At 44.1% G+C, this 15,049-nt stretch overlaps 1 protein-coding gene across 2 annotated transcripts in view; it reads right to left on the bottom strand.

The window, feature by feature from the left end:
- The window catches only part of RBM6 (RNA binding motif protein 6), a 55,382-nt gene that overhangs the window by 36,506 nt on the left and 3,827 nt on the right, over positions 1–15,049 (bottom strand). For both annotated transcript variants that reach the window (XM_076346081.1, XM_076346083.1), the window contains exons 3-5: positions 14,519–14,608; positions 13,463–13,532; positions 565–638 (exon numbers count right to left, since the gene is read on the bottom strand). In XM_076346081.1, coding sequence (XP_076202196.1) covers positions 565–638; positions 13,463–13,532; positions 14,519–14,608 — 234 coding nt within the window. The remainder of the gene's footprint in view (positions 1–564; positions 639–13,462; positions 13,533–14,518; positions 14,609–15,049) is intronic.

The following is a 15,049-nucleotide window of genomic DNA, read 5'->3' as shown; positions in this document are numbered from 1 at the left end:
GGTGCAACAGCACGTAGGGTAGTCCTCATGTTTGCAGCTCCAGCTTGCCAAAGGACAGGATAGATATGGAGGAGACGCACAATTAAGAATCTCTCTCACACACAAGGCATATAGAAAAGTGGAGCATGCAAGTCGTAGTTGACTCAGAGCTGCATACCAGAGGCCTCACCTGCAGTCACATGTGTATGTGTGTGTGCACGCACAGCCAGGGGAGGCATTTAATGCTAGCAGAGATCTTTCCAACTGGATTTCAGTGTGAGTACAAAAGCATCAGGGCCAAAACCTGCATTAGGAGTCTGTCAGCCACCAGCCTCTGACTCTAGCCAGCGTGCCAACATACGCTAGGGAAGAGGGCAGACCATTTGGTGTCCAGCAGCTCTTTCACACTGGCATTTCTAAGCCTTTTACAAGTTTCTGGAAACAACATTTAAACCGCAGTGTTGTGTATTATACAAGAACAGATCTTCCTTTGAATGGTTCAAAAAAACCTCATTGGCTCTCCACCACCCCACCAAAAAAAATTTTAAAAATCTTCTAGCAGCATTGACCGAAGTTTAAAGCAACCTGGTTGGCTTCCATGCATCCGATGGCCTCTTCCAAGAGTGAAAACTCCACGCAGACATAGCCATAGTCGTAACCTGGGGACAGCATTTAAATACAGACGGGAGTCATGTTAGTGCCTTGTCATAAAGAAAGCCACATTAAATATTCAATTTCCCTTTCCCTCCAATGACAAACCCTCTAACCACCACCCCTCTACTCCAGAATGAAAAGGAGAGAAATCAGGGACTAGCTGGATGATGATTAACTGTGCAGTTTATCATGAATGTTAATAGTACAGTGTTCCCACTTCCCCTTACACAACCCAGTGACAGGCACACCCTTCCTTACGGCAAGAAATAATTGCTTTGTTTTTTTTTTTTAAAGGCATAGTGATTTTCCATTGCTAGTTTCACATTTTGTGCTACCTTGGAGGCAGTGCTCCCCAAAGCAAGTGTTGATAAGTCATTTTGAAGTACCTTGCTGCAAATGTATTTTACATGAATAGCCAGCATTTTAATTGGGCAGTATTTCAGAAAGAACTAACATGATTCCTTTGCAATTTTTCCTTCAACACCTGCTTACTTTTGAAGTCCAATCCCTTGTATTATGAAAAAGTGCAGTGGAGCAGGAATGAGAACTCCAGCTTTCTCATTTTGGTATAGATGCTATTGCACATGTAACAAGAGGGTGTGGGAGCTTAAGCTTAGATGCAAGAAACTAGAGAGGCTTTACTATTCTCACTCCTTGGAAAGCTGTCTTCCCGGTCAGTGGCAGAAGGGACCCACCGATTCAACTGTGTACTCCAGTTACCTGCACTGAAATGTTATGTCCCACAGTAAAGTGCAGGGTGAACACTACAGAAGCTAAGACCATCCTAAGAACCATCCTTGATGTTGAAACTATCTCCAAGAACTGAAGCGTTGAGGAACAACCTACAGTCACAACCTCACCCTTCACATGCCAAGGCCACCTCACTCCAAAACAGTGCTTTCCAGATGATCATGGGCTGAGATGCTTCTACACGGACAAACAGCGAGAGGAAAGGCCTGGTTCCTTCCTCCTGCTGCTCTTTTGGCTGGTTAGGAGCGAGAGGAAAGCCAGTCTGCATGTGGATTTTAGGCACCTAGCTGTCCTGGTGAAGAGCTTGTCTCCTCTCCTAAAGATGCACATCTTAACACCGGTACCTTCAAACCAGGTACGTATCTTGTTCCTATTGCTTCAGCCCCTCACCTTCCACGGGAAGGTAACTCCACACGCACTTCTTTCAGGCAAGGCATTCCAGTCTGCTGGAAAACAACCCCCATCTCCCCCAAGCCTATGCCAAAGAACATGTGCTGCACTCTCCAATTTTTCCTTCTCTGTTTCTTTACCGTCTTTGTACTTAACCACATCAGAGACAAGGCCATACAAAACTGTTTCATCATCAAACCCTACTGATTTTTATTTTAAATTCTGGGAGCTCTTTGCACACTGTTCTAACAACACAATCCTGACTTTGCACATCGGCCTTTATAACGAGACTCCAATTTGAATCTAGCTCCTCCTCTACCTCACATAGGAATTTATTCCCCTGCCCGATATTATTTTAGTCAATATAATTACACTAGAGGGAAATTTATCAATCTGGGTGCTTTTCAGCTCAGTGAAAGACGCAGGCCAGCAGCACGCCATCTGTGGTGGAATGCAGCTAAAGCCACTTGTTATTCTTACATGAAGTGGGCACCTGGAACTAGAGGTATGGTTTCAGCTGGCAGAGTCGACAGAGCCAAATTCACCCAGCTGTTCCCATAGCATCCATTCCGCTCTGCAGTTCCAGCCATGCTAAATCACATTTTGAAGACAAAGCAGTCCTCCTCTCTGCAGAAGAGAGCTGCTCTCCAGGAGCAGTGCTGCCCCTTGCTGGGAGACTGTTTTGCATTCTGGGCAGACACCTCTGCTACTTCATGGCGCAGCATGCAGGCTCACACGCTATATTTTAGTCTTATTCAAATCCAGAACTCCAGAGTCACTTCTCTCCCTCCTGATCAGAAAAGGGCTGCATGAATGGTATTTGTCAGCCCGTAAGGCTCCTGATTCCTCTTCATGGAGAGGATTTTTGAAAGCTGCCGTAATCAGCAAGCTAGGATCAGAGTGCTGTCTTACTTCCATGTGCATATGAAGTAGGGGGTCTCCTGATAGACAGAAAGCAAGATTGCAGAAGTTTTCACTCTATTTGCTCTACAATGAGAGGCAGTTTACATGCCAGTCCTCTTGAAGTCATTTAGACGTGGATTTAATGCAGCATGACACAACTGAGAGGGCAACGCTGAACGTTACATGTAGATACAAAAGCTGAGAGATGCTTGGAGGAACATACACTACAGGATCATTCCAAGCATTACGTGGAGACAGTTAAGGGGAAGATCAGCACATTTCTCCCTGTGCGCTTTCTTATCTCTGCCCTCCCCCACCAAACTCAACCCCCCTAATAAGCATAGCTGCAGTAACATGTACAATGAAAACCAAAACCAGAAACTGTGGCCCCATATCCTGCCAAAAAGCAGCTTCGGGCCAGATGTTCAGCTCTTGTGGTCAGGTTGCGGAGGGATGCAGCGTTCTGCAATTCACTACGAGCTGTCCTTGCACAGACAGCACCGAAGTAGTGATGCAAGAAGAGAGCAGCCTGGAACCACTGCTCTGCTCCGAACCGCTGACGAAGATCTGCGGGGGCTTGACACTTTCCCCTGCCCCCAGATCCAGCCCTTTGCATAGATCTGACAAGCACTCACAGTATGTGAGAACTACGGAGTAACATCAGCCTTGGATGATACAGCACCCCTGCTCTGCCCCGCTTCCCCCAGCTCCACGAGAGCATCCTTCCATTTTAGACCATGATGGAAAGGCCACTGAAATGGAGGCCTGTGGAACAATGGCACTGCTACACAGCACCTTCAAAACGCAACGTTTGCTGATTTTTCCACGATCTGCAATAATCACATTACCCAGAGCACAACCCTTGAAACAAAACCAAGTGACTTGAGGCTGGTTTAAGGGGGAGCTGCTACAGAGAGGCTCCTGCCACCAACTGTTGTGCCTCTTCCCTGCCTGCTCTGTAGGGCTGGTTCAGCTCTTTGTGTCAGCTGCTGAGCTTGCATATTTTTATTTCCGAAGCCTTCACACAGGTTCCCTGTCAGAACGCAGCAATTCAGCTGCTGTTACCAGAAGCAGGGCAGGGATTTTGACAGGGGCATGGGGCCAGGCACCTAATGGCAGGAATTTGTTCACTAGGCATCCCAAGGTAAGCTGACATCCCCTGTGAATGAGAGCTCTTGGACGCTCACTGGTATTCTTCAGGTCATAATAATAAAACCAAAGTGATCAAACCAGCAAAGCAAAAACACTGCTGAAGACTACAGCGTGGGTTTTTTTTACTCAAGGTGGCCTAAATTCATATGCAAGGTTTCACATGAAGATCTAAATCCTGGTATCTTCTTAATTTGATCCTTCATTTACCGATTAGTACAATACTACAGTTTCAGGATCCACAAAATGTAGGATGGAGTAAGAAGCGCTTTCTGTTTTGGCAGAAGTATATGTGATCAACACAGACTCTGTCAAAAAGGAAAGAAACCAGTATTTCCTCCCACGCAAGCTATGAGCATGCTGCAGCACGGTTACACTATCAAAATGGACTGTCCAACGGGAACAGTCCTCCAACACTTGAACTCATCCAGATTTTGGCCCTAGCACAGCCATAAAACATGCATGTCCTCATCTCCCCCCCATGTTTTAGGTTAACTGTGTAAAAGGACTTTTGTACCTTATTTAACTACTTCCTCTCAGCTGCGCAAGTCTACAGTATTACAGGCTGTATACGACGGGTGAAAAGAGAACATAAGGAGAGCATGCACATAAAATCTAGAGGACTTCTGTTTCCCCTTAAGTGCTTCTATGTATATACAATCCTTTACGGATGTTCCCAAAGCACACTCAGTTGTTTTCTGCACTGAAAATGGGCATGATCACTTAACACTTAGGAGTAAGGACACATTTAGAGCTCCAGGAAACTGCTCTGCAAACATTTGAATAAAGAGTATTTTGCCTCTGAAACAGATGTGTTTTAGTGAAGTGAATTTTGACAACAAATAGCAGGTCCCTGTTAGCATGCCATGGTTTGGCTAAAAATCCTGAAAGCCTGACTTAAAGTTACTGCTCTTTGGCTTCAGAAAAAAAGATCAAAGACTTGAGATTTAAAATAAAACTTGTTTCTATACACACACAGTTTCTACTGAACAGCTGGCACATAGTAATGTGTTACTTCACGATAGTTTGTTATGTCAAAGATCTAAATAAAGGAAAACCATAACGTTGTTCTGATAGGGGCTGCAAGCAGTGTGAAGACATCAAAAAAAATCTGGAGTTTTAGGAGGCCAAATGAAAAGATCACATAACGACGGCAGCCCTGTCTATGCCAAACCAAAGATACTTTTGGAAAGAAGACACGATGGCAACATGACAAAGGCATCCAATTCGAGAGGTGATCCAGCTCCTCGATTCTAGGAATGAGCACGCAGTAAGTCACATTACTGCCCACCCCTACAAGCTTAAGGCATTAGGTAACCTTATCATAGAATCATTTAGGTTGGAAAAGACCTTTAAGATCATCGAGTCCAACCGTAAACCTAACATTGCCAAGTCCACCACTAAACATGTCCCTAAGCACCACATCTACATGTCTTTAAGTCCATGGTGAACCGTCACCTGCCTTCTCAAAAACAACTGCTACAAAACCCCTGTCTGCCCCTGGTGCAATATGAACATATTCTCTCTCCTCTGGCCTGGAAGGTAAGAAGATGGCCTCCTATTAAAGTAACTCTGTATAACAGGTTGCCAAAAGACACTATGCTAAACTGAGCAGCTGGGCCAGCTGTGAACGTGGTGGAGGTCCCTGCATCTGCCAGATGGGGCCAAGCAGCCTGAAGGCAGAAGATGATAATGATGGAGTCTCCACAGGCAGAGAGCTTCTCAACCATCCCAACAACACTTCACTTGTGTTTTTTCCTGTAGGATGAGACAGAACTACCACAGAAGAAAAGCATTTGCAGTTTTGGGCACTTCTAGGACTCGGAGAGATAGCACATTGAAGCAGAGCCATGGCCAGCCCGCTGAAGCAAGGATGTTCTTGCTGCTTGCTCTCTCCTGAGACAGCATGGCAGAGCAGAGTGCAGCTGGGGAAATCCTCTACAGAGTTTCACCCATGTTAGAGAAGAAAGTTCTATTGCTTCAAAGGCAACTACAGCATAAAGTATGGAGTGAATATGAAGGACTTCCACATCCCTTGAAGGAATCTGCAATCTCACACGCTGACCTTGGCACAGCTCGGGTAGTGGAGACAGGATTTTGCAACTGTTCTTGGAGAATCTGCTATTCCTTGGTCGATAGGAAGAGCTACCTCATCTGTGGGAGATTTTGGCAATATGCCCATAACCCCGTGCACAAGTTTTTCCTGTTTCCTCCAAGGAAAGATGCAGATGTAGGTCATCCATGCTAAAGAATGAATACCTCATCACAAGAAAATACTGGAAAACACAGGGCTTTCTCTGTATCTCTATGCTATTACAGTGTACTATTATTAGCAGGCATAATACGCTTGATGCTTCCAAGAAGCCAGGAGCTCCTGAACATGCACAGTAGTGGCTGTATCTGTGCTTACGCAGCGAGTCTTAACATTGCAGTGAGGATGGGCAACAGCGTAGTGCCTTCCGTGGCGAGCAGAGAAAATAAAGCTGTCCGCAGTGTCCAAAAACTTGGAGGGCACCCCCGCAGCACAGCAGGGAACGGCGGCAATCTATCTATGCTAACACAAGCTCAGAAGCCAAAGCTGAGAGCTCTCTCAATACCAGCTGGTGGATCCTGAGTGTCCATAAATTTGTCAGATCTCTTTACTGCACAGATAAATTGGTGTTCAGAGCTACTAAAGCTGAAGAGCTGTACCAGAAAAGCTTCCTGTTGAATACTAAACAGGATGATCTGCAACAAGCCATATCCCCAATTCCTCTCAAAGACTGAGCATTTACAAGCCACACCTGGCTGCTGGGAAAAGGCCTGCCACTTCATACTGTCCCTCTGTATAAAGTACATTCTTATGCACTCATTCATGACGGCGCTGCACAAGAGAACGGCACTGAAACCACAGGACATGAAACACAGCTATATTCTGAAAGGCAGAGCACTACAGTCCATCCTCCTCCCTCCATCCAGGAGGGCAAGACCCAGAAAGGACCTGCCCGAGATGCCCTCAAAGGCAGACACAGGCAGCCCCATAAACTACAGAACTACAACAGTCAGAGCTCCAAATGGCTGTCAACCCTTCTTGGCCCAGAAGGAGGGTAGTTTGTACACCAGCACAGCAGGGAGGAGGGAAAAACCCACAACACTAAGATTGTACACACTGCAGCTTTATTAAAGACAAAGTATTACATTATACTTGTACAGAAACCTGGAATCCAAGGAAGGCTGGAGCCATGACAAAACTCCACGAGAGGACTGGAATCTGCATACATGGGAAGGTGTTGCAGACAGAAACTTGGTTTTAAAGTGCTGCTAATGTGAACGTAGTCTCCAGGATATACATTAATTAATTTAATAATTTAGAATAGAATAGAATCATTAAGGTTGGAAAAGACCTCTAAGATCATCAAGTCCAACTGTCAACCCACCACCACCATGCCCACTAAACCATGTCCCTAAGATACGATGTGTCATTTAGCACAAATGACTCAGAAAAGCAATCAATGCACACTGTGAAAAGCCTTTAAGTTTTGTGCTGGAGATGCAAAAAGGGTGAGCACATTTATAAAAATGGTTACAGAGAGAAGGATTCTGCATGTCAAAAAGGCTGTGAGCATGTTTTATGGATGAATGTGTTTGTTGCCTTTTCTGTTGAACAGGTCTTATAACCCTGAACCAAGGCTGATCGCTATAACAAACACTGACCTAAAACAGATTTGTACTTCCTATTTCCTAAGCCACCACATCACAGATGAGGAAAGATGGGCAAGAACGCCTTTTGCTTGCAAGAGACAACGCAATACTGACCTGAAATAAAGCAAGACTAGCCAAAAGCCTACTGCCCACACAGCTGGGAAAACTGGCAAGGACAGGTATTGATGACCATGGACTAATTCCAATTAAGTGCTTTTTTAGTCCTCACCAGGCTATTCTGGCTACAAACAAGAATCAATTGCTTCACGCAGATCAGCACTGAAGATATTTCCTCAGCTTCTGAAAGGCAAGCCCCTGCAGATTGAAGAACTCTGCTGATGAGCAGGTGATCTGGTCATGCCTCAAGAGGAAACTCCATGTGTGCTACAGCATCTTGTGAGCTCGTGGATGATCACTTCAGCTCTCAGCAAGTGCCCGAGATCTGCGTGCCCTTATTCGTGGCTGACACCATAGAGTGGGCCACACAATCTTCACTGTGCAAAGCACTAGACACAGCAACAGGAGATTATTCTTCCTGTGGTGCAGCAGCACCAGCCTTGATGGTGAGCCAAGTTGTCTTCTGTGTAATTAGCACAACAGGCAAGACGCACCTCTGCGCCACAGCATGTATTAGAGACATCTCACATCAACCCACAGCACGTTCTTTGTACCAAACCAAAGAATATAAGTCCTTGTGGGATCTGCTCCTAACCAGACTCCATAGGGTTGGTGCCAGGCCCTCCTCATGAGGAAGCCGCTAGCTGGCCACAAATCCACCCTTCAGAGGTGTTTCCCCAAGAGCACTGCATCACTCCTGAAAGGAAACAAAAGGTCTAAGTTTAGCACAGTTCTGCTACACACCTCCAGAAACATCCCCTCCCCATGCAGAGCAGCAGCTCAGCTTTCCAGCCCTACCTAAGGCTGGAAGCTGCAGCACGACGGCACCTGTGGCATGTAGGAGCTGGGGGCAAGCGCAGTATTTCACCAGCGCTTCTGACCTCCAAGAGCATTACTAGCCCAAACCCCACCCGCACATACAGCTACAGTGAGGGAGCTAAGACTCAGTTATATGTGGGCCAGACAAATGCATAGCCATGCCTGCTACCACAACAGGAGCTCTGCTTTAAGGGAGTGGAGATCTCACTGTCTTGGGATGCACTCCAGACATGGAAAATGGAGAACTTATCCCTAGTATGGAGAGGTGCACCACTCAAAAATCTGTACCAATTTTTCCATTATTAAGTGTAAACTTCTGGACCTTAGATTATGAGTTTTAGCAAAATGCAACACTAAAGAACACAATTTTAAATTTCAAAGGCTTCCTGAAATATTTCCTGAAACCAAAGATTCACTGTTCTGATATACAAGACAGACTGCACTTGGAGGAAAAAAAAAAAAAGCACCTTTTAAAGGTTTATCTAAGGGGTTTATTAATATTTAACAGGGCACCAATGTGGCAGAGCTTAGTGAGAACAAGCAAGATAATCCAGTTTCTTCTAGGACTTGGCCAAGGCAGTTTAAGTTTAACAAAGGGAGGGATAAGGGGGGCAGTTCCAAGCACCACATAAGGGCCAGGTCTTAGGAAATGAAACAAAAAAATAAATGCTAGTGCAAGAAGATGGCTAAGCAAGCAATAAATTACGTTTAGTGCCAATAGTACTTGCTAAAACAAAAGCTTTTCAAAATGGAGCAGGCAGCTGCCATTAAGCAGCTGCTAGGTTAGTTACATTTTCAGGTTACACTACATTTCCTGCATGTACCTCTACCACAGGAGGATGCCTGTCCTTCAGCATCTGCCACCTGTATCCATGTGGACACCCCTCTGGCCCCAAGCATTACTGCTGTTCAGAGAGCTCCTCCCTGCTCCAGTCATCCCATTTCCATGGGTGCTTTGCTCCTCAGGGGTGCAGAACTGCGTTCCCGCATCCCCACCCAGGGTTCAAAAGTGAGTATTCAGAATGGTCAGAAGAGGGTTAACAAACCCAAATCTCCCGATTTCTGAAGTGCTGCACTAATTTAGAGGGTACATAAAGGGGCTGGGGTAGACCTCACCACTCCTTCTGATTGCAATCCAGCTCACCTGCTCCCTCCAGGTCCGCTTCACAGAGCTCCTCTCTGCACGTGCTGCTCTCCATCTTGGTCAGTGTGTCCATTCTCCACCAGGCTCTCCCAGCCCAGCAAAAACACCTCTCGGTTCCCCAGATGGGCTTGTAGAGTGAGCTAGAAGAGCTTCATGGGCTGCCAGCAATTTCTCAGGCTCGCTTTCCCTGAACAGCTTTTCCCAACTGCTGGTACTAACGCTAACATGAATCCTGGTTGGAAAACACGTTCCAAGCTTGTCCCACCGCAGACCGCGTCCAGGAGAACAATTTGAACAGAAGGCTCAGAGTACGCTTCATGTTTTCACTTATTACTTGGACATCCTTGCAGCGTCTTTTAAGGGTGAACGACTCATCATAAGCAGCCCTTTAAGATAAAGATAGCTCTGTGTGCTCTCTTCTCCAGGGCATACATGTGTGTTCAGCCAAAGAGTTCTGTGCACATCAGACACTCAAGATGGTATCTCAGACTTTGCTTATGTTTGACATTAGTCAGGAAAGTAGAAATAAAGCTTGATGAGAATCAGGCAGGAGGTAAGTCTAAAATATGATCAAAATCAAAACCAGGACAAGGTCTGTTCATGTTAGATTCCTCAAAGTTCAAAAGGTATCGGTTTCAAGTTCTGGCAGTCAGCACCAACACAGGTGCACAGACAGTAACAGGAGAATGACAGACACCATGCCACAAGTAGCCTGGTGCTGTTACACGCTGCACTAATAGCTCCACAGAGGGAGGCCCACACTGTAAAGCCACATGAAAGCTTCAAGCCCAGTGAGCAGAGACAAGTACCTGCAGATGGGACAGGGGGAGCTCACAAGCCGTTACTGACAACCCCTTCTCAGAGAGCTGCTGACAAGTCATCACCACTAGCATCTACCGAAGCAGCAGTACATCCGCGGCGCTGCCTCCGCACGAGGCAGCAAGAGGCACCAGGAGATGTTGCAGACTAAATCAGCTGATGGTCTTTGAGAAGACTCCACTATCACCTCAGGGTTTATTCTTTGTAATGATTAATTGAACAGACATGACCAAACACACTTGAAAAGGCAAGCTGAAATATAAGCCAACAATCTAATACAGTTATTTCTGCCAAGGCTTACATATTACATTGGAAGAAGCCCTCTTCCCCCCACAAATCGATTTGATACTTTCAGTCTGAACATATAGGCATCAATTCAAAAATCTAGCTGATGGAAATTACAAGTTAATGTTGCATAGAGTAATACTATGAAGTCTGACTGGTATTTTATCATTGTCTGTAAATATCTGCCTTTTTGATTTAAGTAGAATTACTATGCCACCTCTTAAGGTCTCTGCTTTCACTACCTTGTTGAAAATCTAGACACTGTTTCAGTCTGTGGGCTTCAGAGACAAAATAATCTAAAGAATAAACAGCTCGAATGCATACCAAAATCACACCAGGTATATTAAGAACAGTGTTTCATGCTCAGCACAACCTTCAGTGAAAATACGCTTCCCTTAGCACATACACAGTGTATAAAAAGAAAGAGCTTTATAAAAAGAAGTCGAGCTGCTTTTTCCAAGAAAAACCAACCATATATTTTCCCCCAAAACAGAGGGAGTCTCGTGAAAGCTCATACAGTGGAATCATCATGTTGAAGCTGCTGAGATAAGCTTTATGATAAGTGTTATCTTTTTGTGAAACTGATCCGAACCCCACTTATTTTGAGTTAATTGCATGTTATTTGTTATTGTTGTTATTGTTCTCCAACAGCTGCAGGCATTCTTCTCTCAAACACACTCAACATGCCTACTCATGATTAATGTTATTTTTAACATTTCTGGACAGCACTCAAAAATATACAACCCACTCAGACAGGTTTAGCATGCGCTCTTCTGAGCCAGGCTGCCGTCGTGCCATTGAATACAGCAATGCAGTCAGCAGGCCCAGGTGTATCCGCGAGACATTAGTAACCCAGCAAGTTTGCTTTTAATTCTTAGGAATATTTACATACACACCCCATCATAAAAGCATTGTTTAGCCCATGACTGGCCTCTAGTTTCAAACAGGCTTAGCTTTTCAGAAGTTAATATGAATTCCATGTTACACACTTCTCTATAGGATGACCTAATGTGAAAAGCTGGATTAAATTTACTAAAGCTTCTAGTTACCCAATTTCAAGAAGTTATTTTCACAATTCAGGAAGCTTTTATTGTCCTAGACATATCCATCTTGCGTAAGAAGGATCAGAAAGCTGTTTAAATTAGCAGCTGCATTTGCAGCCTGAGGACATAATGCAAAACAAAGTCTTTGGAGCATCCACGTAACCTAGAATAATGCTACACTGCTTAAATTACTGGTGTTGACTGGACAGGGTTAAACAACAGCTTTAAATAGCTCATAAAATATGAGCTAATTTTAACTTCATTCTTTCCCTCCCCACAATTGCCAGAAAAACTGATAAAAAAAAACCCAAACAACTTTGCAGCTGAGGAGACAGACTGAAACAATGCAGCTTTTAGAGAGACAGCAGAAAACTGCAACCCTCGTATTACATGTGACCACCAGCAGATACTAGGGCTTCTGCACTTAACAGTTCTCTAATGAGGGCAGTTAAGTCCTAACAACGTACATGAGAAGAGACTTATGAAGAGATTCCCAGTTCAAGTTGATTTATTGCTGAAAAGTGATGTGTTTCAGAAAAAAACCAACTGACAAATCACATCAGCACGGGCAAAAAAAAAAAGTATGTTGCAATTATTGGGTTGCAGTCAGTGTTGTGCGGGTGACGACAGCCATGCTGTACTATGCTTAGAAAAGAGGAAAGGAAGCAAGAAAGACCGACTGTTGACAAGCCCTGCTTGTTGGGCCAGACCAGATTATGCGACACAGGGATGTTCTTTAGTTCAAAGGTTCATGAGAAGGTTGTGAAATCTCCTTTGACAGCTTCCAGAAACAAAAATATACTTGAGAAATACTCAACTGCCCCAGTTTCTCTCCCCAGCTACTAAACACATAGGAAGCCTTTATATAATGTATTGACACCAAGAATTCCAGCTGCTTCACATGCAACCCGTACCGGTAATAAGGAAAAGCACTGATGAAGGTAGAAGCCACTGCTTCCCTAGGTTTAAAAAAAAATAATAAAAAAAACGGTTTCCAGGTATTTCCTACCAGTATTATCCAAACCAATCCCCGGGACTCACCCTGCATTTCCTACCATCGCACATCTTTGTTCCAGTACAACTTTCTCACAAAGCAGCCTTGTAAAATATTTCTTTCTTCAGAATCCTATACGTACTGATCAGAAGTACAGCAAAACTTTATTCTTTGAATGAGGAAGAGCATCCAGACCCAGTATTTGGATATTTGCTTATAAAACTTACTTTTTCTTTTTTTAACCTGTCTTCGTATCTAAGAAGGGTAACAGTTTCATGTTACCGAAGGGGAAATGTTAGGATGTATCAGGTTTCCTGAGGACACTGTTTGAGCAGGACATGTTCCACAGTAAGACCATCTCAGAAACAAGATGTAGAACAATCCAAAAGGATTTAATAATAATTTTTAAAAATCCATTGAGGAATTAACCTGCTGTCCCATGTCAGTATTGGCTTTACTCTTGATGGCTATTAGAACAGCCTTACTGTTTTCCTGCTGCTCCTACATCTCTCTCTAGAGGCACCAGGACACATGCTTTACCTCTGAAGTAGCAGTGAGCACAGCCATCAGTTTTGAAGACAAGAGGACAAACTACAAAAGTAAGTGGGCATTGTCATTCGAATATACCTGCAATTATGGTACCAGAGACTTCAACCAAACTGCCTAAGTGAGTATCGGTGTGAAAAATACCCTTTTGTAAACTTGAAACCAGAAGCACTGGAAAAGCATTCTCACCTGAACTGTAATCTTTCAGTCGCAAGTCCTTCACAGGGGTCCCATCAGGCCCTCGGAAAGCGTTGAGAATCTACAGGAAAACCAAGACCCGCTTCAGTCTCCAAAATCAAACCTCGGAAAGCGAAGCACTTGCTAACGTACATTTCTCTCTCCCCAGGACTTCTTTTCCTTCTAGGTTAACTCTGTTACAAACTGACACATTTTCCTGATTAAACTCCAGCAGTACCTGTGAACTGTTCATTGAGTTTTGGGAAGTATTTCTGGGATTTGTTTAAATAAGTGAGTACCATTTACACCACAATTCAACTGTGCAAAGGTTTATCACGCTGGTTTCAGCCAGACAGTTCACCTCTGATCCTTATTTAAGGTCAGAGATGTCTTACTACTTTTAAGAAAATCAAGGGACATGGGGTGACTGTTCTGAGTCTTATCATCTGATGGACAAAGTTTCTGTCATAAGTTCAGTATCAAGCCTCAGAAGCTCTGATCATCACAGCTAACCCTAGCAAAAACCGTTGCACGTAGGGGTTCTCATGTCTGGAACTGCCACCAAAAAAACCCATCCTGATTCAAAGCGGAAGCTTGTGGAAAGGGAGCTTCTTTCACCTTGTAGCCTAGATTATTTTTTGGTTTTTTACTAAAATCAGCAGTAGCAGCAGACATCTTTTACATCTTTATAAGATCCCATTTAAGCCATTTCAAGTAACTAAGAATGAACAAGTTCACTTAGACCCTATACATCTTCTGAGCCCAAAATATAACAACAAAGTAATAACAATATTTGGGATATATAAAGCAATGCTGGAAGTAAGGCATGTCAAAGAGAGTCTGGAGTCAAGGCTTTTAGCCACCAACAACCCACGTGTGACTGCAGAAAAACTCATCACTTCCAGACCCTCCAAAAACCAGAATAATCAGATAAAAAAAAATAACATTGCAATCACTTCTAAATCTGGATTTTCCCTGGGGAAAATCTGAACTACATTAACCAGGCTTAAAAATGGTACATTTAGAAACCCTTGATAGAAGTTTTTGGATGAAAGACATCCCACTTACATCATCCTTTGTGGCAGTTTCGGGCACTCCTCCCAGCCGAATGAGCTTGCTCGGCTTCATATATTTGGGACAGGTCCGGTAATCTTGGTCCTTGAGTTCACACAATCAAGATGGTTTTTACAAATGAGACATGCTAGCTCTCAAGATATGCAAACGGTAACAAAATAAAGCAGGGTATGATTCAAAGGCAAAGGCCCATAAGCAGACTGGCTCAAATCTTTAACCGCAGCACTGTTTAAAATTCAGAGAGCTCTGGAGGACTTGTATTACTAGCTTCTTATGCTCACTGAGCTGTACAGCGAGATCTAGGTCCAGGAAAATAAAACAGGCAAGTCACCTCTCTCTGCTTTCCAGCAGTGGGAGATTCAAATTCAATAGTAGTTATTAACTCAGGAGTTACCATTACCTTCAGATTTCAAAGTTAACTCTGAAGGAAAACAAAGCATGCATGAGAACAGCCGTGCTGTTCTACACAGGCCCACCCAAGCCAGCAGCTGCGCTCTGGTAGTGCTCATAAGCAATGTCCAGAAG

Source organism: Aptenodytes patagonicus, chromosome 8 (assembly GCF_965638725.1).
Source record: "Aptenodytes patagonicus chromosome 8, bAptPat1.pri.cur, whole genome shotgun sequence".
In the NCBI taxonomy this organism is placed as follows: domain Eukaryota; kingdom Metazoa; phylum Chordata; class Aves; order Sphenisciformes; family Spheniscidae; genus Aptenodytes; species Aptenodytes patagonicus.
Note: the sequence above shows the minus strand (reverse complement) of the source record. Positions and strands in the feature narration are given on the sequence as shown.